Here is a 27,512-nt window from a genome sequence, read left to right as displayed (position 1 = left end):
CATGCTAATGTCTCTTTCCAGAGAAGAAATAGGCCACGCTCTGCCTCTGGATAGCAGCAGCTGATTCCCAGGTTAGTCCCCCTCCATGGCATCAGAAATCCGGGGAAGGAATGGGATGTGCATCCGCTCTGTGTCTTTGTGGTGAATGGAGTCCCTTCTGAATCACGATTAAAGGTGGAAAGGAGTGATTTTTTGCTGCTGAGCTGCAGCTTATGAGAGTCCTGTGTGGCAGCTGTAACCACATGAAGAATGGCATCCATATTTCTGGGCTCCAGCCAAAACAGGGATCTTCACTAAGCATTTAGTTATTTATTTTTATTTTTGGATTTAAAAAAAACATACACAGTCCTCCCTCCATTCTAACGGTCTTCAGACTCGCATCCCTTGCTTATACATGAGGGGCAAACGGAGGGAGAATGAATGGGGCATGCGCCTGCACAGCACACCTGTGCGTGCCCTGCATGCCTGCACCTATATTCAAGCCAATGGGGCTTGAATATAGGCAAAACTCCATTTTCGCGAGGGGGTCCGGAACAGATTCCCTGCAAAAATGGAGAGCCAACTGTCTCTATTGAAAATATATTTACAGAGAACTAAATGACCTTGGTTTAAAAAATAGTACTGCTAAAGAATATTGGTATGTTATTTCATCGCATTACAAAACTTAAAACATTGTGTACTTCCAATAGTATCTCATTAGGGAAGGGCTGATAAAAGTTAGATGGCTAGAATACCCAAATTAGGTAGTGTGTAAATAAAGTTCAGATTGGAGGAGGAGGGAGATGCACAGAGGATGCACACTTGAAACCCAACAGAAATCAAGGATGGGAAGAAAATGCAGGTGGAGTACGGAGAAATACAGTGAGTTTGAATGACTGAGCGAATCTCCCATCCTTATTTTGAAGAGTCAGAGCTTGGAGAGTTGCTACTAATAAGCTTAATAATAGATAATAGATAATAGATAATAATAGATGATGCAGTAAACAGTTCTGGGCCTTATCTCTGTGCAAATTGAATCCTGCCAAGATCGCAAATGGCATTGGAATTGACCACTGAGAAATCCATGAATGCAGATGAGATTCCTCCAGCCACCGCCATCCACTTCTGCGCTGGATATCTGCCCAAGCTTTGAGTTTCAGAGGTTGAAAAAGATTCTGACTCTGCAGTTTTTAGAGACACATCCTGCAGCTGTTTAGTGGACTTTCTTGAATCTGAGGATGGCCTCTAGCAGCTACTGAAATGTTATCTGTTTCTGTTATTTGGTGGTAGCATCCCACTGAATGATTGATTTTGCTCTTAGAGTGATAAAGACTTATGGCGTTGGAAGCCTCCCAGGAACATTAGGGTAATTGAAGTCCCCCAGAACTACTAATTCTTGCATCTTTGACATTTCTGAGATTTGTATCAGAAAAGCATCATCCACTGCCACTTCCTACAGTTGTTCGGTGGCCTGTATACCAGCATTACCATAGTGTTGCATTTATTTATTTATTTCTCCATTTATTTTAAACAAATGCTCAAAACTGGTCTACTCTGATCACTCTTATAGGTTTCTATACAATCCACATATCAAATGGACCACTTGTGGGGGCTTTTTCTGCCTTGTGGATCTTTAAAAACTGGCATCCTGAGAGGGCTTCTCTCGCTTGGACTGGACCCAGGAGCAGAAAAGAAGATGTCTGTGGCAAAAACCAGGGCTTATTGCTGCTACAGAGAGAGCGAGAGAAGCAGATCTGTAAGAAATAATTGCAAATGTGCCATAAGAAATTGGCTCAACATCAAGACAATTTCAGGGACACAGCAGGTAGCTTTTTAAAAAGCCGTATCATGTAATAAACATCTTGCTGTGCTATTAGGCATCACAATTTTATTTTCTCTCCTTTATTCTTTTTTAAAAAGGCTTCTATGTTAAGCATCACGCAGTCTTCAGAAAGATGCTGCTTGACAAAGTCTCTCCTTGGGTTGAAGCTGGAATTGTACCCAGCGCCTTCTTGGCCTGAAGCCATTTGGCTGGAGGAGTTGCAAGAACCAAGACGCTTTGGGCAAAAGGGATCCCCAAGTCTTTATATTGCATCTATGTTACTCTGTGCCAAATATAGCGTGGGATTTAGCACCAAATTTGAATTCCAGAGAATCTGAGCCCCTCTACTGCTTTATTGCCACAGACATCTTGTTTTCTGCTCCTGGGTACAATCCAATGTTAACCTAAGCTGCTTTCTCTTTTATGCATGTATTCATACATTTACCCATGTATTTGCTTATTTTAAGTTTTGTTAGTATAAAATGTATTCGTACTTATTTGCTCCATTTATATCTTACCTCTTCTTTAAGGCAGCTGATGGCAGTTTATGTGGCGGGTCTCCTCTCCCTTTTATGTTCACAGCAATAGGATGGTTTAGGCTGAAAGAATGTGGCTAACCTAGAATCTTGAGTGAAGGATGTGATTTAGTTGTGTTAGTCTGGAATATCACTATGCAAAAGGATCTTGAGACTAACTGTGCAAATCTACAGCACTATATAAATAAAGCATAATAATAATAATAATAATAATAATAATAATAATAATAATAAATAATGAAGTTGTCACATGAGCTTTCATAAACTTGGTCTCCTTTCTCAGATGCATGGAGTGAACTGGTGCCCAGGAAGGACCTTTATAACCAGACTATGAATAGCCATGGAATGCAAAACTTGTGGGTCTGGTGATGGGGTAATAATAATAATAATAATAATAATAATAATAATAATAATAATAATAATAATAATATGATTTATTTATATCCTGCCTTTTCCCAAGATTACAAAATGAGACAAATTTGTGATCTGAATTGATGGATCGGTTCAGCAGCGGAGCGTGATTCACACTACATTTGCCCTGATCGCATTTTCTTGCTGCAAAATAAAATAAAATAACCCACTTATGGTTCATATTCATGAATGAATCAATTCAAAATGGACCCGCTTCAGCCATCTGAAGGGCAAATTTAAATCAATCCCGATCCACATCTGGTTCACACTTGCGCGGGATCGATTTATCAAAAAAGATAATCAGCGTCAAAAAAGACGCGGGTTAAATGGGTTGGAATTGGTGGATCTATTCCAATTCAACTGTTTCTCCTTCCAGTCATCTTTCGTACTTTTTCTGTTCAAGGACTGCTCTTCTGAGGTCAGAGGTAGGAAAATAAATGAGAAGTAAATCCAGGACTGTTTATGCAAACTGGCAGCATGTGCGTACTTTGTATGCAGAGCTATCTTGAAGCACCTTTGAGACTTAACTCAGAAAAAGATGCTGGTAGCATGGCATGGAGTGGAGGATCCAGGACATCTGTGTATACTTTGTACAAGTTGCAGAGTTTTGGTTGTGTGGTTGAAGTGGATGTCTTTGCACAGAGTAGACCTGCCCTAGATCACTGTCGCTGAGGCCTGGGTTACGCCGGTAGGTGAGGGGGGCCCAAGAGGATCCATGATACAAAGTCGCAGACACCGACGGATGCTCCATACCTCATTAATGTAACTTTAACAAGCCCAAGTGGGGCAACATCAAAACACGACCCCGTATGTCCCAAAGCAGTCGTGGGCCAGGGTTAATCACAGGCCGGGCTTGGTATGGACCAGTGTCTCCGTCTAAGGACAAGGGTTGGACCCGGGAGGTGAAAAAACCCTCTTCCGGGTCTTCCCGGTCACCTCCCCAACCGCCTGTTGACCCGCGCCCTTGGAAGTACCGGTGGTTTACTTCGGCCACCCAGGCATCTCGTACCTGGGCCCCTATCTCCTCCTCGTAGCCTGTCTCTCCTTCCTCCCTCGGCATCCAGTTCCGCTCTCTCTCCTCCCTCTGATCCTCCTTCTCCGCCCCTTTTCTACCCCCCGGGATTGCCTCCTCCCTGGCCCTCGCCCCAGTCCCAGCTGTTTCTCCTTGAGCCAGCCTGTCCTCTTTGGCTTCACCAGGGTCCTTCTGCACGGTGTCTTCAGGTGCAGGACCCCAACCCGATTCCTTCCTTTCTTCCACTCTCTGACAGTCATCTACACCAAAGGGTCCTGCACCTTCTAGGCAATTGATGTACGTGATTTTGCTTCTCTCTCACTTTTTGTAAACTCCACTCCTTCTTCCAACTTTTATGGGACACCTCTAGTCCAGAATACAAATGGGCAACCCAAATGCTGGCAGGAAACCTAAGAAACTCACCCTTGAGAATGAACCTAGGCTGTTGGCTTTTGCAAACGTGCTTTGCAGCATCTAATATGTTCTCCTGCCGCATAACTTCCCTGGCATTTATTCTTTCATCCGACTTGCGATTAATTCGCCTTTCAGCTGGGCCTGCGTCTAAAGGCGCGCGCCTTCGGTGCAGCTGGTCCTTTGCGAACTGGCTGCCTCCTTTATGCTGTTGGTGAGCCTAAAATTAATTCCCTTGGAGAGATCCAAGTTGCGCGGTGGCACCTCTATTGTCATGCTCTGGGCAGAGGATTTTGGAACCAATTATGGGCAATCTGTCATTTCCAGATGTCCATAGACTGAACGAGAAACTGGATACATGTTGATCTCCCATGAGGGAATTTGAGCCGCTCTCTGGAGTCTTTCCTGGCTCCTGTTCTCTCTCTCTCTTGCCAGTTCTAGGCTGATTGTTGTGAAGTAACATTATTGGTCTTGTTTGCAAAGGGAACTTGTAGTAGCTTCGAGACTAACTGAAAAGAAAGACGCTGGGAGCAAGAGATTTCATAGAGTTGAGTCTACTGAAATCTATGGCAGCTTATGCTACCAGCTTCTTTCTTTGAGTTAAAGGTGCTGCAAGATCCCTTTGCATATTGATTTTCCAGACTAACTGGTTATATCTTTGCATTATTGGTCTTGGTTTTTGCAAAACTTTTTGCGTCAGGTGAAGACTCCATTCCTTTGCAGGCAGAAAGTCCTCTGCTCCTCCTGAATGGTTCCTTCCATTTAAAAAGCAAACAGAAAAAGTCTGCATTTAACCCATAGCTGATTTTTCATTTTCTGGTGGTGCTAATTTCCCTTATTGCCAGCAAATATAGGGTTGAAAGATAGTTGTAGGATGGGCAAGATCAGTTATTCTTAACATTTTGGCAGCAACAGCCAACAGTGTGCATCCAAGACTGCATCTGCACTGCAGGAATAACACAATTTGACACTGCTTTAGCTGCCATGGTTTAATGCTAAGGAATTATGAGATTTGTAGTTTTGTGAGCTATTGAGCCATCTCTCTTGGCTTTCCTTGAATCAACCTGTCTTCTTTGATGATTTCTCTTAAGATCCTCTGCAATAGATTGAATTCTCGCATGCTGTTTTTTCTAAAAAATGCACTTCTTTGGTGGGTCTTCAGGCAATGGCAAAAATAAGACCAAAAGTTAGGAATGATAATGACGTGAAATAGAAGTTTTCAATTTTTTGCCTCAGAATGAGAGCGAATGCTGAAGGGAAATTCACCCAGAAAGTAGTTTGGAGCCCATTGCAAAATATATGCTACTCATAACTCTTGATATGTATTATACCTCCCTGCAATGGCTTTTGTATAGATTTATCTTAATGCAAGAAAATATAAATCCAGCCATCCGTCTTTTTCTTTTGGGCGTCTGACCTGTGTCTTTGGGGTCGATGGAGCCTCATTCTCTTAAACCCTACGACGGTGTTCTTTCCCTGGGGCAAAAGAGTGGCTATTCTCCATTATTGAGGACCCAGATCAAGACGATGGGCATCTACAATAGAACAAATGATGTTTTATTATTGCCTCGAGTGCAATATTTTATTGTGGGGTTTGGGTAGCATCATTTTATCTCGCTGCTCTTCTTAACAGTCGGGTGGGAAGGAAGCAGGATTTCTTTAAAAAGAGGGTTTTTATTGAAACGAAGAGTGGGCGCCCTTCACGTTTCCGTCTTGTGCTCCTGTCAGCAATATTTCCTCCATCTCATCTTTTCCTGCCTAAGGAAGCTTTTAAGTCTAAAAATGGACTGGCCTTAATTCCTCTGGAGGTGGACTGAAATGACATGCTTTGTATCTCTTCTCATTCCCCTCCATCCCGGAATCCATCTTTGGACATAGGAAGCCTGCAGCGATTCTGGTTACGAGTTGAGCTCTTTTTGGGGGGGATCACTAGAATAGAAAATGTTAAAGAAAATGAGTTAATGTATTTGTAGGCTGCAATGCATTTGTAGGTTAAGAGAGCCAGCGTGGCATAATGGCTTGAGCATTGGACTAGAACTATGGAGACCAGGGTTCAAATCGTGACTTGGCCATCTAAATCCATTGGATAACATTGAGCAAGTCACACTCTCTCAGCCTCAGAGGTTGGCAATGGTAAACCCCTTCCGAAGACACTTGCCAAGAAAACCCTATGATAGGCGGATAAGACAGAAAACAACTTGAAGGCACACAGCAACAACAAGGGTACAATGCCAATGACAGAAATCTTCCTAACAACATGTTGTGACTTAGCATCCCAGTAAACTTGTGGCTTTTTGAGAGGCAGCATGGTCCAGTGGTCTGAGTGTTGGACACTGGAGGTCAGTGTTCAAAGTCTAGTGAACTCTAATCCTCCGTCTTTTATTGTTCTGGGCCCTTGGTATCTGCTAGAGTTTGGTCCCAGGACCCCCAAAGCCATGGATGTTCAAGTCACATTAAATACAATGGTGTAGTAAAAAGGTGTCCCTTATATAAAATAGCAAAATCAAGGTTTGCTTTTTGGAATTTATATATGGATGCTTGAATCCATGGATAAGGAGTCTGTGGATACAGAGGGCTGGTTGTATGTTGAAGTAAACCTCATGAGCTTTCAGTTTGTGTGGAATTTTATTACAAAACCCCCTCTCCACAAAATCTCTACAGCTCTAAAAGTGTAGAAAGATGTCCATAGAGATGCCTTTGCTCTTTTGTTTTTAATGGCCTGTCTAGGTCTGACTATTATGAATTGAGTGCAAGACAGGGTCTGGAAATCCAAAGGCCATCACAAATAATGCGTTGCCCCCAAAGTTTAATCACTGCTAGTCCGCAAAGACCGAAAAGCCAGCTTTTTGCTTGGCCTCCAGACGCAGCTTCTAACACAGGGCATAGGAATGTCACCATTCCCTGTGAGTTGAAGGGGATGCCCTTGCATTTTAAAAAGCTGGTTTTGAAAGCACTGGGCGAAGGGCTTGAAAAGAGCATCTGCTCTCGGCAGTCTGGGCAGGCTGCGTATATAAAAGGGACTCTGCAGCATCGACGGAGCTGGGCTCGGATTACTGCCTCCGTAGCGAGTTCAAGGCAGATCTGCACGGAGATATTTACAATAAAATATGGATTTATGTCATATGCCTATCGCATGCGGCATTACAGCCCACTGCTGCTCTGGTGACAGAAAGATGCTCTAGCCGCCGGCGTAATACGGTGCCAAGAGGGAAGAAGCTGGAAGAACAGAGTCCCAAATTATGATGGGAGATTGGTGTTTTGAGCAAAGTGCCCCAAAGCCAGGTGTACCTTTCTCCCATGTTTAAACATTCCTGGTAAATGGGGGGCTAGTCTGCACTTAAGTGCATTATGCGAATTGTTGCAGGTTTTCACACCTTCACATTGACACTTAATTGTCATCACTTTCCTGCGCAAATTTGTGCCTTGTTCATCCTCTCTGTGCCGAAAATCCACAGTCAGGCAAATCTATGCAAAGCAGACAGACAGCCGCATGTTTGACGATGTGCATCCTCATGGATACTAATAGATGCGACAGTAAAAAAAATGTGAATCCTGTTTCAATATGGAGTCCCGCCCCCTTTGCAAAAAGCCTAAACTCCTGCAAATTGCATGGGACCAGATTGTAATCTATTCAACTAAAATGAAGAGTATTTTAATTGTTTAGACAAGCCCTGGGTTAAAAAGCCAGAGGCATGGCAATTGGCAATAGCTCTTCGGGGAATTGCAATTTTCAAGTTTGTTGCACATTTTGCACTTCTGTGAACATATACTGTATGCAGACTAAGGGCTTGTCTACATTAGCGCTAGCCCTATACCCCAAATTTACCCCAGGCTGGCCATGTGGCATCTATACTATGCAGCATATATATATATATATATATATATATATATATATATATATATATATATGAGAATTTGGGGGAATGCAGGGTCCAGAGTATTCCAGTGGAAGCCCAGAGTATTCTGGCAAGCCTCATGTACAAACAGGCATATTGCTTTCCTCACCAGTATGTTCACATTGAAGGAAATACGCATGACTGAAGTTCCCCATGGAACTTGTACTATCATTAATCTGGGAGTTAAACTATACTTTAAGCCAGTGATTCCTAAACATTGGTCTTCCCGGTGTTTTGGACTTCAGCTCCCAGAAGCCCCAGCCAGCATAGTCAACAGTTAGGAATTCTGGGAGATGAAGTCTGAAACATTGGAGGGCCAAAAATTGGGAACCATTGGCTTTTCTTCTGACAAAGGGCTTTCCTCAAAGTTGCAAGCATTAGCAAATCGACCTGAAAATGAAGCCCATGTTTATCTTTTAAACACACACTGAGCATGAAACACAGCATGTGCTAGGGAAATCAACCCTTTGAAAGATATAAAGTCATGGAGAAATGCGTTTTGACTCAGGTCATCCCAGGAATGAGCTGCACATGGCTGAAATAAATCCAGGCGTGCATATTGAGAACAACAACTTTCCTCCAATGATCCCAGCCGGGTTTGTGACTCGCAAAATATTCAGTGTCCTTATACATTTCCCAACTTGTGGGGGGAATGGGTGGAAAAAATTAAGTTGAATCTTCCACTAGACTGTCTTGAACTGACAAAATGTGGTATTCTCTGTCTTGTCCCAAATTTGGCTGGTGATAATGAGGATACACTGGCTCTCCCTCTACAATTCAGTACTAGAGTACTGGAATTATTTGTTGCTGTTGTTTGGATGCGGCCCTTTGTATTCTTAACTGTGTGTTCTTGCTCTGTTCTTAGTGTTGTTAGTTACAGATGCTCCCTTTCCCTTCTTTTGTCATTTTGCCCCTTCCATTCCTCCCTTTATGCCTTTCTGTTTCTCCCCATCCTTCCTTTTTTGTTTCCCATCCAATGTCAGGAAGGGCCATCTCTGAAGGGCCGGTCGCACACACGGCGTCACCAGCCGGGAGTAGCAGAAACCGCACCTTCAACAGTGAGTGGGTCCCACAGCAATCTTCAATGGTGGTGTCTTTCCTTGGTCTTTGCAAGAGTGCATTGGTTTGAGGTGGGGCAGGTTGTGATGGATTCATCCACACCTACTGTGCATGCCTTTCCTTTCTCATTACTTAGCCTCATTCCATGTGTACATAAGTGTGTGTGGGTGTGTTTATCTGCATAAGTGTCCCATAGTTCTTGCTGAAACATGTATCATAATGTACAGTTTATGCACAACAGGACCCAATCCATTTTGTTGACTGGGAGAGGACTTGTTTGGCATGGTCTTCTGAATTAGAGGAGCCTCCTTCAAGACTATGGCTTGATTGACCTCTCTTTGCCTTGAATGAAATCTTGATGAACCTTGGTCACACCACAGGAAAAGTTCCTCTTCTTTTATGACTATAACTCCCAGAATCCCCTAGATAAATTATTATTATTATTATTATTATTAAAAGCTTTATTATTATTATTATTATTAAAAGCTTTATTTTTACCCCACCTCTCTGTCAGAAGACAATCGAGGCGGCTTGCAATTAAAAAGATAACATACAGTGTCCAATACCCCAACTATTCCCAGATTACACAGCAGCCCCTTATGCTGCATAGGGATTCTGGGAGCCATGGTGCAAAAAAGAGAGACTTTTCCAACTGTTGCAAGGAAGTTTTGACATGACAGACGTATTCCAAACAATCAAATCTGGAAGGTGTCCAGAGGAAGGTGGCCAACATGGTAAAAGGTCTGGAAGCTATGTCCTCTATTAGGGAGCCTGGAGAAGAGACAGTTAAGGGGTGACATGACAGCCATATTTAAATAATTGAAGGGATGTCATGTTGAAGACGGAGCAAGCTTGTTTTCTGCTGCTCCAGAGACTAGGGACATTATCAGACAAGGGAAATTGGAAGTATAATCCAATGGCAATCCAAACACAATCATGGGGTTTAATGTTATTGCATGATAGACTACCACACACAATTTCGGGCAATGGGAAGTCCGTCCAAACGCAATTCGAATTCACGTAAATTCGCTGAACTAGTGAATTCATGTGAATGCGTTCTGGCCCCACTTTCTTTTCATTCGAAACTAAGAGAAATTCCTCCAGTGTGATAAACTCCTAGGACACAAAGCGATGGATTCAGGAAAAGAGATTCCACCTCGACAATAGGAAGATCTTCCTGATGGTAAGAGCTGTTCAACAGTGGAAGGTGCTGCCTTGGAGTGTGATGGAGTCTCCTTCTTCAGAGGTCTTTAAACAGATGATGGATGACCCTCTGTCAGGAGAGCTGGGAGTGTGCCCTCCTTCATGGCAAAATGGTGTTGGACTTGGATGACCCTGGGGTCCCTTCCAACTGTATTCTGTGATTCTGTAAAATCTCAGGTGACTGTTCCAAGAAAGGGCAGCCTGAAAGCTTGCCATCATTGTAGAAGAATGCTTGAACAGCCACTCCTTCATTTAGAGCAATGGCTCCCTAATGTTGGTCTTCCAGATGTTTTGGACTTGAAGTCCCAGAAGCCCCAGCCAGCTTGCCCAGCTGTCAGGAATTCTGGGAGCTGAAGTCCAAACCATCTGGAGGAGCATAGATTGGGAATCACAACTTTGATCCTCCAAGTGTTAAGTCCCAAAGTGTCCTCAGGATTCTTGGCTTTTGACCACATTGACTGGAGCTTCTGGGAGGTGAAGTCCAAAACACCTGGAGGACCAAAGTCTGGGAATCACTGATACAGAGTTTCCAGAGTTTGAGACCTCAGTCTCCTTCGGAGGCCGTCTATATCGATGTTCAGATCGTCTCTCATTTTCCTCCTTCCCCTTAATACTCCGGTTCCTATCAAGTTATGCTTCATTTACCCAAAAAAATTGATATCGAACCAAATTATGCGTGATTCATATAATTTATCCTGTTCATCATGTTTTGAAATTATTTGCCTTGGCTCTCTAAATAGCTCAGCCAAAGGGTCTGGACTGGCTAAATAGCTTAGTTGGAGTTAGCAGTTACCTTAGTTGGCAGCAAGTGCGGATTTGAATTCTGGGGATGAAATATGGGGTAAAAAAAAACCTCATTAGAAAACGTGGATGCTCTTTATTATTATTTTTTAATGGGATATGCACTTGGCATTTTGTCGCTTGCTATCCCTAATAATTCCCTCATTAGGGAAGAGTGAGTGACATCTCACTCCCTAATGTCTGGTGAGAAATTTCCCGATCTTTTATTATTGTTGGGACAACGAAATGTGTGTGTAAAGGCTTTGGGGCTTTGCCAGAAATAACATGATCTGATTGGAATCGCTTGTTCTGCACTGCAGTCTTGGGTCGGTGCCAACAGCTTTACAGAGTAAGGAGCAAACTAAGGAGGAAAGCCGGTGATTCTCTCTTTTCTGATCTTGCATGCAAAAGATGGCATTCCTTTTGCTCTGCCTGAGCTCATTTGCACCTGACTTTTTTAAACACCGCTGCAAAAAAGGGACTCGGTTTGAGGTTTTAAAGCACGCACATGCAACGTACATCGATGCAAGTGTACATTGAAATGACTGGGTTTTCTTGACGTGAATACAGATGCAAGGACTTGATCCTTGACTCACTGATTGAAGGGCATTGATTCCATGTTTCACGGAAGGGGAAAACCCCATTGCTTATTTATTTTGCCATTTAAGCTCAGGTATACTTTTAACTTGAATTTCAGAATGAGTGGCCTAAATGGCATTGTTATTTGTGAACTCAAAACACTAGAGTCAAGGTGATTTGCACAAGAGTTGGCCAAGAGTATAGTCAAGATGGTCCAACATTATGAATGAGGAAGAACGCACAAACTAGTAGATGCTGCAGCACTTTGCTTTTGCCTGAGTGACTGGGAAGGTCAAGATTTGTCCTCCTTCTGTCCTCTCCTTCTTGCTGAGTTGACTGCATGCAGACTGCTTTTGCACTTTGAACTCACTTTGCAGCGATTGACATAAGCTCAGGTTAAAGGGGTGAAAGTGGGAGGAGGAGAGAGGAACCGGGACATTTTAAAAGCTGCTGAAAAAGTGGGATGGCAGAGGATGAATCAGGAGAAATTGGGACTGTTGGACCGCATGGCATCCCCAGGTGATGCTGGAAAGACTACTAGAATTACTGCTTGAAACCAGAGAGACAGAGATTGGTGTACTCTCTAGACAATAATGAGTTAGTTACCAATGACTTGGGATGAAGCAGTTTTCATACCATTATATTGAAATGGTATGAAAGGATGTTCTTCAGCCACGTCATTTGTGCCTAAAATAAAAATGATGATGAAGCTGAGGATGAACAAATGGGAAGGGTGGGCATGGATTACCAGAAGAACAGGACGGGGAACTCTATGTCCAACTGCTTTTGAATGTCAAAAAAATACTATAGAGCGGCCAGATAACAAGAGTCGGACCTTTGATGGGCAGAAGCTGTCTGAGATCTTTCTGTTTGAGATCCGCTGTAACTGGAAATGCCAAGGATTAAACCTGGGACCTTCTCCATGTAGACGGGGCAATCTGCCCCTGAACTATGGACCCTGTGAAAAGTAGAGCCGTATGTTGTCATGAACACAGGGCTATGCAACCTCTGTGCACTTTATTTCATTTGCCAGGAGGACCACTTCTGCAATGGCAGCGGAGAACTGAGAAGCTGAGAACAGCTTCTAATTTGTTGTGTGCCTTCAATTCATTTCCACTTATGGTGACCTTAAGGCAAGCCTGTTGTAGGGTTTTCTTGGCAAGTTTCATCAGAAGGGGTTTGCCATTGACATCCTATGAGGCTGAGAGAGTATGACCTGCCCAAGGTTTTCAAGGCCAAGCCAGCATTCGAACCCTGGTCTCCAACTGTCAAACCACTACTCCATGCTGAGCTTCTAATATAAGGAAGGGAATTGTGAATCCTTCCAGATATTGTTGGACTGCAGTTCCCAGCAGGCTTCGCCACTGCTGGGAGTTGCAGTCCAACAACATCTTATGTAGATTCCCAACTGTGATCTAATAACTGGAAGGATTTTTTTTGTTTTTTGGAGATTTATTTTTTTTGCTACTGAGAATCTAGGGATCCTGATGCACAGGAATATAAAAAAATATTGTTGCAAATGTAAAACTCTGTAAAGGTGTGTCTTGGATGGGCGAGTGTTGCGTTATTCGCCTCCTTGGATGCAAGAGTTTGGGAGACCCAACTCCCCATCTGTCTTTACGAGAGCTTTTAATTTCATCTCATAACCGTATGAAACATTTCCATTAATACTGCCTGAGCCACTTATAAGAATGATGAAAGGCTTCCAGTTTCTAGTGTTGTCAATCTCCCTCGCAAATATTAAATTCAATTTTTAAAAAGAACGAACAAAGAGCCAAAAAAAAGGGGGGGTGGCGGAGGGAGGAAAACCTTAGTCATGCCCATAAAAAGCATGAGAATTTTTTAGCAGGGAAGTAGCTCTAAATGGCCTTGGTTTATGGACTTTTCACATTGTAAAAAGCCATCTGCTATAACTGTAGCCGGCTTAATTGGAATGGGCTGTTCTATTAACGGGGACATGAGAGGCCTGTCACGGAGAACTGCAAATCACCTGGCACTATATTTTCTACCCTGAGATTTGGGAAGGAAGGGACTCTATGTGTATCTGCAGTTGTTGCTAACTGCCGTCAAGTCAACTTTGACATATGGTGACCCTATGAATGGGAGACCTCCAAGTTAACCCTCTTATCAACAGCCCTGCTCAGATCTTGCAAGCTCAGGGCAAGCATGGCTTCCTTGATTGAGCTGATCCATCTGGAGTGCAGTCCTTTTCCTCCCTTGCATGCTGACTCTATGGATTTATGGATCTATGTATCTATCCATCCTGGAATGCAGGAGTTGGAAAATTGCATTTCCCCCAGAGGTTGATGCCAGTAGTAGGGAGTGCTGGAAGTTATAGTCCAAGAACAGTTCAAGGGTTTGCAAGGAAGCATGGGTTTCTTGATGGAAGTCTATCCATCTGGAATGCTGTCCTTTTCCTCCTTTTCATGCTGAGTCCATAGAGCTTGGTGAGCATTCCTTTTAGAAGGCTTTTGACCCCTTGCCAGATATGCCCAGGAGATATCTATCTATCTATCTATCTATCTATCTATCTATCTATCTATCTATCTATCCATCCACCCACCTATCTATCCACCCACCTTGGAATGGAAGAATTAGACAAGTGCAGTTCTTGAGTTCCTACTCCTTTCATCCATAGCCAGCAAAACCAGTGGTAAGGAGTGCTGGAAGTTATAGTCCAACAACAGCTGGCGGGCATCACTTTGCCATTTCAGCACATGCTGCCTCTTAATGGGACATATATGGACTTCTCTGATCAGGGAAATACATGGTTGGTTTGTACAGTTTGTTGTTCCTCTCTCTTGCCTGCCTTTTGGGAGACATCTGAGCTAAAATGTAATTTTGTTGTATTTATGGCAAGATCAATCTCCCCGGTAGAAAAAAGTAATGGTTCCCACTGACTGACCTTGTCAAATGCCAGCCCTGGAACTCACAGCGCCTGTCACAAGATTGTTATGGCATGACTCTCTCTGACGGTCCATTGATTGAAATAACCTCACGGACAAATGAGTCTATAATCTGTGTGCGCCTTGATTATTATTATTTTTTGTGCTGGAGTGGATTTGATGTCAGAGAGAACTCTTCGATGTGGCATGTCTTGTGTGAAGGATCCCAGCGTCGCATGCATGTGGCAAATGGGCCATTTCTGCAAAACTCCCTTGTCCTACAGTAGAGTTTCAGCCATAACAGAGTCATTGCTGTGGGTTATGGTCCACTCTGGAGACCTCATATCCTTGTAATGGCTTCTTCAGGCCTTATTGACTGATCAGTTTTTTGGAAAGTGCATTAGTTAGGGGGTGGGTGAGCGTGTTTTCCCATTCTGGCGGCACACCATCCTTTATCTGGGGAGAGAAGGTAATGGATGCTGTTGTGCGGCACCCAGGCTCTTATTCTCACTAAATGAGCAAGAGAGCTCTGCCTTCCCCCCTTAGGTATAGCAATTAAGAATTTATATGGCTATTCATTCCAGATCATAATGAACAGAAACTGTTTTCTACACTCTTGCCCTTTGCTGTTAGAGGGAAATAAAGGGGAAGAGAGCAGCTGTGCCAAGAAAGTACAGTTTTTGGTGTGCGGTTGATAACTGGAAGGGGCAACGCGTGTCAATTGGCCTTAGGACATTTCGTGACCCCTGAGCCTCATGTGTACAGTTCGTCCTCTGTATCCACAGATCCTGCATCTATGGAGTCAGCCATCCATGGCATGAAAGTATCTCCCTCCCCCCCGAAAAAATCCAAAAAAGCAAAGCTTGATTTTGCCATTTTGTATAAGGGACACTATTATACTGCATCATTGTATATCATGGGACATTAGCATCCATGGATTTTGGTATCCATAGGAGGCCTTAGAACAAACCCCAAGGGTCCACAGTACTTCAGGTCTTTCTGCTTTGCCTGTTCCTCCAGTCTGTGGGTAAACATATGCAACCATTGTATAGTCTGTTCTTTGTATCCATAAGGGATCCATTTGGGACCTTTGCGTAGATAAAGGAAAACACAGGAGCTTAAGTCCCATTGTTGTGAATGGCAGCATGTATGCTGCATGGATACGTACCCACTGAAAACAACAGTTGTCTGCGGATACTTAAATGGATGGCAAGCCTGCAGATACTAAGAGCCCACTGTACATGTAGCATGGTGGCGTCGCAAGAGAGGTGCGGGGAGTGTGGAAGGCACTGGGATAACACCATAATGTCAACCAGAAGGAGACACTCAACAGTTCAGTGGTGGGAGATAGACCAGGCCCACTGAGACTGGGGTAGAATGGGTCTTCCCGGGTCAAAGGAAATAGGTAGACATAGACCAGGCCCACCTGTTTATGTTTCTGCATGTAGGTACAACAAGGATTGTAATTTTAATCAGTTGCAATTGAAGATACCTAACACACATGAGGGCTGGGGGAGAGCTATGGGGGGAAAAGATGAAATATATTGCAGATCTGTGACCTGGAGGTAGATTTGGTGTGTGTGTGTGTATGTGTGAGAGAGAGAGAGAGAGAGACACCATGGCCCTACTGGGTGACATTGACCCGAATGACACCTCTGATGTAGCACTTAATTTTGCCAGGAAAACCCTGTGGTAAGTCTGTCTTGCAGTCGCCACAAGTTGCGACAAGAAGCAAATCTTTGATACGAAGGCTGTCATCTTGGTGTTTTGCACACACTTCAGTTCCCTTACATGTGCGATTGTAATGGCTTACCTCCATTAATAAAGACTTTTACAAAGCTCTCCCCGCTTTCCTCCTGGCCTTCTATTTGAGTGACTGGAATGAATACTTATTATTAAACCAGTCTTGCAAAAGCTTTAATATATTACCTTGTTGCTGTGCACCTTCAAGTTGTTGCCGACTTATTGCAAACCTTTCATGGGGTTTTCTTGGCAAGATTTGTTCAGAGGCGATTTGCAATTGCCTTCCCTTGAGGCTGAGAGTGTGTGACTTACCCAAAGTCACCCACTAGGTTTCCATGGTCAAGCAGGGATTCAAACCCTGGTCTTCCCTGAGTTGTAATCCAAATGTTCAAACCACGCGGCTCCCATATTATTACCCATCATCTGTTTAAACAGGTATTTAACAATATTGAATATTGCTTGTGTAGGTACACAGCCCGAAGATGAGTTATTGTTTGGGTTACTGAAATGCATTTCGTGCAATTAAAATGTAAATGCTATTTTGCCGTATTACGTAATGATGCATGATCGTTATTACCTGGTTTACCTCCCTTATTTTTCACAGTGAGTTTTTATATTGGCGGTGTGAGCTGCTCCGATTATAATGCCATTTTGCTTAAACAGATATGGTTTGTATCCAATTGCAGTCTACTTTGCCCTTCAGAAAATACTCATTTCTGCCACTGGGAATCTTTCTCATTAGAATAAAAAATGGATGCGTTCTCTCTCTCTCTCTCTCTCTCTCTCTCTCTCTCTCTTTCTCTCTCTCTGGGAGCCTTTATCTCTTTTTTGCTCTTACAAAGCGTGATTCTTCCAGTGAGAATGTCTTGCAAGAAGTTTGGCGAGGGAGGAATATCCATTATTGTCATTACCTCTCAGCTGACTGCTCCAGGATTTTCATTAGTGGAGCAACACATAGAAAGCCAAGGAACACAGCCCTGCATTCTTTATGTTATTGACACAGTTTAGTAAACAAAGGCAGGACTGCGCCTAATAAGCCTTCGAGAATTAGAATTGTCACATAACAGCCATCTCCAGGCATTGGGTGTGCTGCTGCGTGACAGGTTCAGTTTGGAAATATTAGCAAACTAGTACATTTGTAATGAAAGGCAGGAAATTTTGGGTCATTCTGGCAGTTTCTAGATGCTTGCAGAGTTTTGCAAGGGTTACAAAAGCTAGGAGATGGGATTGTTCTACTTTGTGGCACAGCGACACGAGAGCTGCATCTACACTGTAGAATTAATGCAATTTGACACCAATTTAGCTGCTGTGGCTCAATGCCTGGGATTCTGGGATTTGTAGTTTTGTGAGATATTTAGCCATCCTCTGTCAGAGACTTCTGGTGCCACAAGAAACTTCAAAATCCCAGGATTCCATAGGCTGAAGCCATGACAGTTGAAGCGGTGTCAAATTGTGTTAATTCTGCAGTGCGGCAGCAGTTGTCGACTTACCCATGGAACAGAGTGTTTGCCTAGAACTAAGTTGGGCCAGAAGCAATAATTGCACCAAATGCTCTCTCTGGCTGCGATTTGACATGACGCGCACATTGACTTGTTTTGCTGTGTACCTTCATGTCATTTATGACTTATGGTGACCATAAGGTGACCCTATCATGGAGTTTTCTGGGGCTGAGAGTATGTGGCTCACCCAGAGTTATTACGTTATTAGTTACTAAAAAAGTAATAGATGATGATGATGACGATGATGATGATGATGATGGATATTTGGATACCAGATTCCCTTTTGTTGTTGTCATGTGTCATGGCGGCGACCCTAAGGCAAACCTATCATGGGGTTTTCTTGGCAAGCTTTATTCAAAAGAGGTTTTCTATTGCCTTTCCTTGAGGCTGAGAGCATGTACCTTGCTCAAGATCACCCAGCGGTTTTTATGGCTGAGTCAGAATACGAACCTTGCTCTCCAGGGTCACAGACCAATGCCCAAACCACTGTGCCACACTAGTTCTCAACCCCATAACAAACCGACTTGGAAATGTCCCATTGGTTTCCAAAGCAATCTGCCATTCAGCTGTTGCAGAAACACAAGGCCTCCTTGGGAGCGAATAGTGATGTTCTTTGGAACTGGACTGTAATCTGCTTTTGAAAATAGGATGCACATGCTTTCCTTAGTCTGTTTTCCAGTGTGTCTTTGCTCCCTCTACAGCCGAGTCTTATTGCGAGCGCTTCCTAATTTGTATTAGAACAAGTCTGCCGGATTCAATTTGGGAAGTGCCAAAGCCACTGACAACGCCTTGGCTTTTTATTTGTTAAGGTCGGGTGCGCCGGTTTGGAGCGTCGCCTTTCGCTGGCGCCAAGGACTGCCCCGGGTGTCAGCCCCGTTATTGTTTTGTTCTCTTCCCAACAGGAAATCGATGGGTGTCAGGAACGCTGGGATCGCTCCGCAGTTCACGATCAATGAGCTCTGATTAAAGCGGTCGGGTCTGTTGGGGGAAATTTGCCGCATCATAATTAGAATTATTAATTAAAAATAGGAAATCGATTGACACAAATTAAGCCACAAAGAATTTTTTTTCTTTATTGCTTTGACATTGTCGTCTCCGGAGGCCTTGATAACTGTGACAGTTGCGGACGTGGCTGCGACAAGATGTCATTTGGGGGGAAAAGGGAAAGATGACACCCGTGTTGGGATTGTGTAGTTGTGTGTGTGTTTTTTTTAAAAAGGGATTGTCATAGAGCCGCTGTCCCAAGATGGGAACAAACACAAGGCTGGTTAAGCCCCGTATCTGCCGCTGCACAAAATACTTTGCGCCACAAGCGCAAAATAGATAAATAGATTTAAGAGTCAAATTTATCCTCTGCACTTTTAGCTAATTGATCAGTTTGGTGGAGTAGTTTTTAATACAGGGCAGGGGAAACTTTATGCAATGGAGGAAACATATCCAAGGGTAGCCATGTTAGACCATACAGCAAAGTACAATGACATCCAAAATCCACAAAACAGATCCCTTTATTGGGGCAACTCAAAAGCACAGGAGCCGGCAGGGCTTTGAAATCATGCATCATGTATTTTGTGCATTTTTGTTGGCCCAACAAAGGGATCACCATTTTGTTATTTATACTTTGCAATATGGCCTGCCTCTAGGTATGTTTTCTGGATTCTAGGATATAACTGCAACACTGGAATGCTATAGAAAGAACTAAGGGACTGGGACTAACTCTTTGAGGTTTCTACCTCCAACGATGGTAAAACTTTCTTCATTTGGGACTGCGTTTGGTGTGTTTAACCTAAACAGCACCTAAAGGTTTTCCAAATGCAAAATGTTATCTGCCTATTACGAGGGCGGGTAGCCTTGCAAAGGACAGAAACAACCTAGATCTCAAAGAAAGAGCCTTTGGTATTGCTAATGGAGTTTAAATTTTATTTCCTGGACTTTAAGGCTCTATGGCCACATTCCCTCTTACGAATAAATCACCTTGCAATTTGAATCGATGGATCAGTTTGGCAGTGGAGCGTGATTCGCACTACATTTGCCCTGATCGCATTTTCTTGCTGCGAAATTAAATAAAATAACCCACTTGAGGTTCACATTAATCAGTGAATCGATTCAAAATGGACTCACTCCAGCCGGCCGACGGGGCAGTTTTAAATCGATTCCAATCCGCATCTGGTTCATACTTGCGCAGAATTGATTTATCCAAAAAGGCATGTCAAAAAGATGCAGATTAAATGGGTCTGGCCCCCCTCTCTGAATCACTTCAGTGTGAACTATGATCATTTAAACTGTTTCAAACTGATTTTCGATCTGATTTAAAAGGTAGCGGGAATGAGTCGTCTCCCAGAACTCACATGGTCAAAAGGATGCATGGATATCCCTTCGTACCATCTTAAAAACTGAATCCTATTTTGGGAGAAAGGCAGGATATACATCCAAATAGACAAATAAGATCATGGCAAAATGTGGGCCTCTGATTCTAACATTTTTCCTTTCCTCCTATATGTTTTATAACACCTTTGCCTGAAGAAGAAACTGGTGGAGCTTTGAAAGCTTTGCAACATGTATTTCCCAAAAACACAGCTGTGTGAGTCTGTAAAATCAGTATCTAAAGAGTTCTTGTAGCACCTGATTGAATTTTGTGCATTTCGGTTGTCCAATAAAGGTATCGCTGTTTTATACAACGGGGCTTCCGGTTAAAAGGACTCCTTTGCTTTATTTTGAAGGCCGGTTTGGTTTTTGCCATGTTGGGAAACATTGACTTTCTTCCTAACTATACATGATAGATTTGTTTGCTGGGTTGTGGAACACCTTAGCTATTGTGAGATATCGTTTAATGTGAAGGTTACAGCAAAAACATTTCAGAAACAAAAGTCGCAAATGGGAATGGTTTTATTCTGTTGGTGTAAAGAGTAATGGCAATCGCTGGCCGCCTTTAAAAGCTATTGTGTAAAGGCATTTATAAGGTTTTTTAGAGGCATTTTGACAGCATTCCTCCCGCCCTAAGTTTTATACTCCCATTTTAGTGAGTATATTCTAGGTATTTTTGTTTTCTTATCAATGCTAAGCTTTCTTTAAAAAGCAACCAAGTTGTGATAACTGATGGAACAAGTTACTTTTATAGCATCGCAACAGGAAACGACAATAACTTTGCAACCGCCACAGCTGGAACAAATTCCTTTTTTGCAAAGGCAGCTTTCCAAGCTCTTGCTTTTTCACTCAGAAATTAACATTGACTTTGGCAACTTCTTGAGAAATTATGATTTCTTTTCCTCCCCGATTCTAATTGATGCAGACATGGCCATGTATAATTCAAATGTTCAGGGCCACACGTGTGAGATGAATGGTCGCGAGCTTTTATCGAGAACGTGAGCGGCAAGATTTAAAGGATCAAGTGCTCCGTTATTCCACAGAGAGGAACTTTATGGCTCCCTTTCGATATTAAAACATTACGGCTGCTCTTAATGCTATTTGCTGCTTTTCAGCACTCTGCTCTATGTGGCATTTCATTAGCCTCCTTTGTAAATGGATATTGTGTCTTGGGCTACTTTTCTTCTTCATCTTCCTCTTTTTAAAGTGGCTTTATCGGTCTCTGCGTTTTAGCAGTTTTAGTGTAGGATTTAGTTAACTGACCAATGGGAAATTTGGAATGGTTGTTGTCTTCAAGTCCTTTACAACTTATGGCAACCCTAAGGCAAACCTATCACAGGGTTTTCTTGGCAAGATTTCTTCAAAGATGGTTTGTTGTTGCCTCCCCCTGAGGCTGAGAGTATGTGACCTGTCCAAAGCCATCCAGTGGTTTTCCATGGCAGAGCTGGGATTCGAACCCTGGTCTCCAGAGTTTAACAACGCTCAAACCACTACACCATGATGCCCTCTCTTAAATCTTATTCTAAAAAGTTGTTAAAGGAACATTGACCTTGATGATCAAATTATTTTTGCTCTGAAATGGCCAAAGTCTGAAGTCTTGAATCAGGCAAGTGGTAAATAGGGGAAGGACCTTCTCCATTTGTAGCAGCCTCATCTTGAAAGTTCTTCCTTCATCCTTAGAAGATCTCCAGTCACCTGCTCAGGTGGTACTTTAATTCTGCATCCTCACTGCAGAATTAATGCAGTTTGATGCCACTTTAAGTGCCATGGGTCCATCCTTTGGAATCATGGGATCTGTAGTTTGTGATGGTGCCAGAGCTGTCCGAAAGAGAAGGCAAAATAGTTCACAAAGCTTTTTCCCACCATTTTTTAAAAAAATGCTTGTCCTTGTCTGATCTGGTGAGTTTTTGAGACTTACTGGATAGATATTCTGCTGCAAGGTCACTGTTTGCATGATCTCATGAGTGCATCATGCTCTCTCTGTGTTTGTTGTTTGTGTGCTTTTATTCATGAATTCTCTCTTAAATCAGTTTTGAAAAAACTCTGTAATATATTGGGGAAATATAGGACCGTATGATGGTCAGGAGGAGGAGGAGGAGGAGATGATGATGTACATGATCCATGTTGTGATGATATACATCAGGTAAAGGTAATGTAATATCTTGTAATATGTATTAAAGGCAATTTATATCATATAATGATGTACATCAGCAGTTCCCAAACTTTGGTCCTCCCAGTATTTTGGATTTCAATTTCTGAAGCCCTAGCCAGCCTGACCAGAGGTCAGGGAGCTGATGGGAGCATTGAAGTTTGGGAATCACTGATGTACATGATGATGTTCATGTCTCATGTTGGCTACATGGGGTTTAAATCTCCAGCTCCAGTAAATATTCCAGTTGTAAAAACAGTGTTTAGTCCATTGAATGGTGCAATTCTGAATATATTCCAAAAGCTGTTCTATGGGGACCTGGTTTCTGTTTGGATCTTATTGGTGCAGCCAGACTCTGGCTCACTTGAAGTTATCCATTGAAAGGAAAATGAAGATTTATTTGGTTTAAACCTTGAGATGGTCTGAGTAGCCGGAATGCAAGTTGTGCAAGTTGTGGGGATGGATAATATATTAAAATGTGTATTCTAACAGGTTTAGCAAAGGCTGTATCTTCGTCTGGCAAAAGCGGCGCTCTCTCAGTGGCAACCGAGAACATATGGAAACCAAAGGAGGAGAGATCTTTCAAGCATATTGGGCCACAACTGTTGAGTGCCTTAGAAATCAATCTGCAAAGCTTTGGCGGCACACGGGGATTTTACACTGAGCCTGTGCAAATAGCATGAAATGTAGCTGATTGGTCAGACCAGGCAAAAGGAGAGGAGTTTCTGCTTCCTGAGCTAAATGAGTCCCGCAAGGGATGGAATTTAGGGGAATAGATGAAGTTCCAAAGAATTTATTAAGCATGGAGAAAATACAGATTTCCATTGAGCCAAATGGTCCAAGCTCTGTAAAAGCATCAGCTTCCTCCTTAGTTGTTTCGGGTAGACTGTGGCTCCATCTGCACAGCAGAAACAATGCATTTTGACACAGCTTTAACTGCCATGGCTGCATGCTATGGAATCCTGAGAACTGTAGTTTTGTGAGACCTTTAGCCTTCTCCGTCAAGAGAGGCTCTGGTGCCACAACCAACTACAAATGAAATATTGGCTGCATCCAATCTTTTAGCCCACAGTGGTCCAAAAAAGTCATTTTTCCAAGCTCTTGAAGTAGGTGAGCGAAGTCATCTGCATGACAGTGGCCCACGAACCTCTTCCATCTAGAGAAGCGTAGGCTAAATATTCTCTCACTTTTCATAAAAATGCAATATAACCCATTTGACGCTGGAGCCAAAACAGCTTTTAAAGCCTGCCTTGTTCCAAGGTAACAGCTTCCAATTAACCTGAATTGTTGATCCTGCAGTGAATTGTTAGACGAATAAAGGGAAGCTTGGACAGGAAGGACAAACTAGAACAGATCCACCCGGATCATAACAGTATGGTCAAGGGATTTAATTATTTAAGAGAGTTCTTTCTATAATCTATCCGCCAACGTCAGAGTTTCTCTTATTTACTAATGAAAATGAAATACACAGATACGTAATCAAAACTTCAATACCTGCCGTTAACAGCAGCATTTACAAGATATTTTAAAAGGGTTCTTCAAAGCCAGGCAGGGCTCAGAGGTCTTCCCCTCCTGATGAAACACATCATATTAGACATGCTACTCAATGCTATCCTTTGGGGTTCTCCTAAGATGAAGTTTCCATCCAGGGCACAGCAACTGAAATGCTTTCTTCGTGGTGAAGATAGATAGATAGATAGATAGATAGATAGATAGATAGATAGTGCTGCTGAAACACAGCATCAAAGAGCTAAAGTCCTGCTCTTGTGCCGTGTCTGCATCTAAAGATGCATTTTGTTGGGCACTAATGGTGCCTCTAGGGCCTCACTCCCACTTACAGATAAATCGATGCACGATCTGAATCGATGGATCAATTTGACATCAGATCATGGATTACTCTGCACTTGCCCCGATTGCATTTTCTGTCATTTTCTGCCATCAAAATAACCCACTTGTAGTTCCCATTCACAAATGAATCAATTCAAAATGATTCGGTTCCAGAAATTTTCAAAATTTGAATCAATTCCAATCCGTTTGTGGTTCACACTTGCGCAGAATCGATTTATCGAAAATGAAGTGGGGAAAAAATCAGCTGAAAAAAAGACGTGGGTTAAACGGGTCTGGAGCCTGGCCTCCCCTATTGCAATCGCTTCAGCGATTTGGATTAAGTGGGAATCAGGGTCGTTTGAACCGTTTCAAATCGATTTGCAATCCAGTTTAACAGGTAGTGGGAATGAGGACTAGGCTTCCCTAGGTGGCAGAATTCACAACGGACCTCTGTTTGCATTCAATTTTCTCAGCAGATTAGTTGTCCTAGTAACTTGCCGAGTGATTCAGCTTGTCACCATTCGGCTCCTGTGTTCAATTGTCTGTTAATTAGATCCTGTAGCATCTCTCGGGATTGACTGATTTATTAGTGTTAATAAACTGCAGGGTGATGGAGGCTACTTCAAGAGGGGAAAAAACCCACCACGCAGATTATTTTCTCTCCTTTCAGACCTCAGAATGGACTTTTACTCCCTTTTCAAGTAGCTATAGTGTGGAAATAAAAGACCCAGGTGGATAAATACTATGAGTACCATTTGACCACTCATGGATTCCCATCATTTTAAGCCTCTAATGAAGACGGCCCTCGTACATCCTTTTAAACCTACTTAGGCTCTGTCGCTTTCCATCACATTAATGACGGCACCGAAAATGAATTTTTCTGCTCATCATCAAAGTGGATGGGATGCGACTCGGAGCTTATGAGATTGGCTTTCGTACCTTCTTTATTTGAGCTCTGTTGGGGGTTATTAAAATTAAAAAATGGTAAAAATGGTAGTTAAGCCTTACAAACAGGAATAGGACAGTCTCTTTTCAGCGCTCCAGAAAAATAGAATCTGTGATGATTCTAAAAAGAGGCTTTGGTGCACCTAAGAACTCTAGAAAGAAAGGCTTAAACCTTTCCGAGTTGCAAGCCATTTGTAAAGGCGCAGCTAGCTACCGTTCCTTAGAGGATGACTATTGTGTCACAAAGGTAAAAAATTAAATGTATCAAAGGCTCAAAGATATCACTCCCTATGGGGATCCCTTCCTCCTGCATTCCTCCAGGATTCCCTGCTTTTTCTTTGTCACTTTCCAATGACAGAGCAGTAGGGAACCATCAATGGTCCTGGCCATCTGACAAGCTTGCCATGGGTACCTCCCTTGCGTGGAGAATGCACAACCGCACAACTGAGGTGTGAGATGGTTATTCTACCTTATCATAGGAGAGATGTTACAAACCACTCTTCATCCCCACTTGGCATTGTGGCATAGTGATTTGAGCATCGGGCTACGACTCTGGAGTCCAGGGTTCAGTTCCCATCTCGGCCATGAAACCCAATGGGGGACCTTGGGCAAGTCACACACTCTCAGCCTCAGAGGAAGGCAACATCAGCTGTCCCCGAAGAAACAGCCAAGGCGACCCTGTGATAGGTTTGCCTTCAGGTCATCATAAGTTGGAAAGGACTTAAAAGCACACAACAAGAAGGCATGGGACCATATTTTTCTAGCTGAGTTAGGTTTTGAAACCTGAAGCATGAACAGACAGGCCAAACTACAGCTGCTTTGGGTCATTTTGGAGGTATGCTGTTTAAATAACACATGCATCTTAAGAGGCCAGAAGTGTGCCAAAGCTGTGCTCCAGTCTTTAGGACTGGAGTGTGGCTTTGGCGTAGCTTCTGGCCTCTTAAGATGCATGCAGCATTTAAACAGCATACTTCCAAAGTGACCCAAAGCAGCTTTATTTTGGCCTGTCTGTTCAGGCTCCTAGTTTCCCAATGTCCTAGCTTAGTCCAAGCTATGTGTATAAGGTGCACACAACAGATACATGAATTTGGTATTTAGATTTGGGTCCATTTCCAAGATATCTCATTGTGTGCTTGCAAATATTCCAAAATCCCAAACATCTCTGGACCCAAGCATTTAGGATAAGGGAGACTCAAGTGTAAAAATAAATGTTAAAAGATTTTGTAAAAAAACAACAACCCATTTTGCTGTCAGAGGCTTTGTTAGCAAATGTATAATGCCTACAATGAAAAAAGACTTAAAACCAGGGAATTCAGGGTGTGTTTACGCTGTAGAAATAAATGCAGTTTGATGCCACTTAGAGCTATTGCTCCATCCTATGAAATCTTGGGGTTTGCAGTTTTAAAAGGTCTTGAGCTTTCTCTGCCCAAGAGTGTTGGTGCCTCAATAAACTTCAAATCCTAGGATTCTGTAGGATGGAGCCATGGCCATTAAAGTGGTGTCAAACTGATTATTTCTACAGTGTAGACGCACCTACAGTTACAGCCAGAGTTCAACCAGAATTCTTATCTTCCTTATTTTATATACCAAGTACAGTACAGCAGTTTTGTCAGATGTGTTCTATTGAACTCATCTGCCATTTCTAATTTGCTGAATTGCTTCAAAGGTACTTAATTATCAGATAATTGACTTGTTCAATTCTTTTCAAAGGCTTTAAAAAGGAAGATACACTCTGGCAGGGAAAGTCATACAGATTCCAGGAACACCAAAAACAAACTGACCCTGGAAAAGACGTGGGAACCTTTGATATGGAGCATCCACCTTAGGTCAACGTTCTAAAAAATCTAATTTCCTGGGAAGCTGACAAATAGAATTATCATCAAGAATGGTAGATTTTTCCACGAGGGCATATATATATATTTTAAAGACTACATTGACACTTTATAACAAGTCATTTCCAAAATGTTTGCGATTCAGACCCTGTAGGAGTTATGATATGAACCAGTATGGATCCAAGTAGTGGCGCATGGATCGGCACTTGGCAAGATTTGTTCAGAGAGGATTTGCCATTGAGATAATGTGGCTTGCCAAGGGTCACCCAGCGCATTTCCATGGCCAACCTGGGAATCAAACCCTGGTCTCCAGAGTCGTAACCCAGAACTCAAAGCACTAAGAAAAACCTTGGAATTACTACTAGGCAACGAAAGCATTCTTGGGATTTGCATGGCCTTAAGTTCTGGGTGGGTATCTTTACAGCTTGCTAGGCAATTTGCTTTGCATTATCAGGGATTCACAGATAGGATTTAGCAAGGGAAGCTCTGGATAAATCAACTTTACACCAGTTGAAAAAAGAAAGAGCAGAAGATAGTTTTTTGTGGTTTTTTTGGGCTCTGTGGCCATGTTCTAGAAGAGTTT

General features: G+C 42.7%; 1 protein-coding gene across 8 annotated transcripts in view; it reads left to right on the top strand.

Moving 5' to 3' along the window:
• Nucleotides 1-27,512, top strand: part of MEGF11 (multiple EGF like domains 11) — a 277,220-nt gene that overhangs the window by 148,569 nt on the left and 101,139 nt on the right. For all 8 annotated transcript variants that reach the window (XR_006104620.1, XM_042474946.1, XM_042474943.1 and 5 more), the window contains one exon: nucleotides 9,051-9,125. Coding sequence is in view for 7 of the 8 variants with exons in the window: in XM_042474946.1 (XP_042330880.1) it covers nucleotides 9,051-9,125 (75 nt within the window). In the remaining variant the exon portion in view is untranslated. The remainder of the gene's footprint in view (nucleotides 1-9,050; nucleotides 9,126-27,512) is intronic.

This window comes from Sceloporus undulatus, chromosome 6 (assembly GCF_019175285.1).
Source record: "Sceloporus undulatus isolate JIND9_A2432 ecotype Alabama chromosome 6, SceUnd_v1.1, whole genome shotgun sequence".
NCBI classification, from domain to species: domain Eukaryota; kingdom Metazoa; phylum Chordata; class Lepidosauria; order Squamata; family Phrynosomatidae; genus Sceloporus; species Sceloporus undulatus.
Note: the sequence above shows the minus strand (reverse complement) of the source record. Positions and strands in the feature narration are given on the sequence as shown.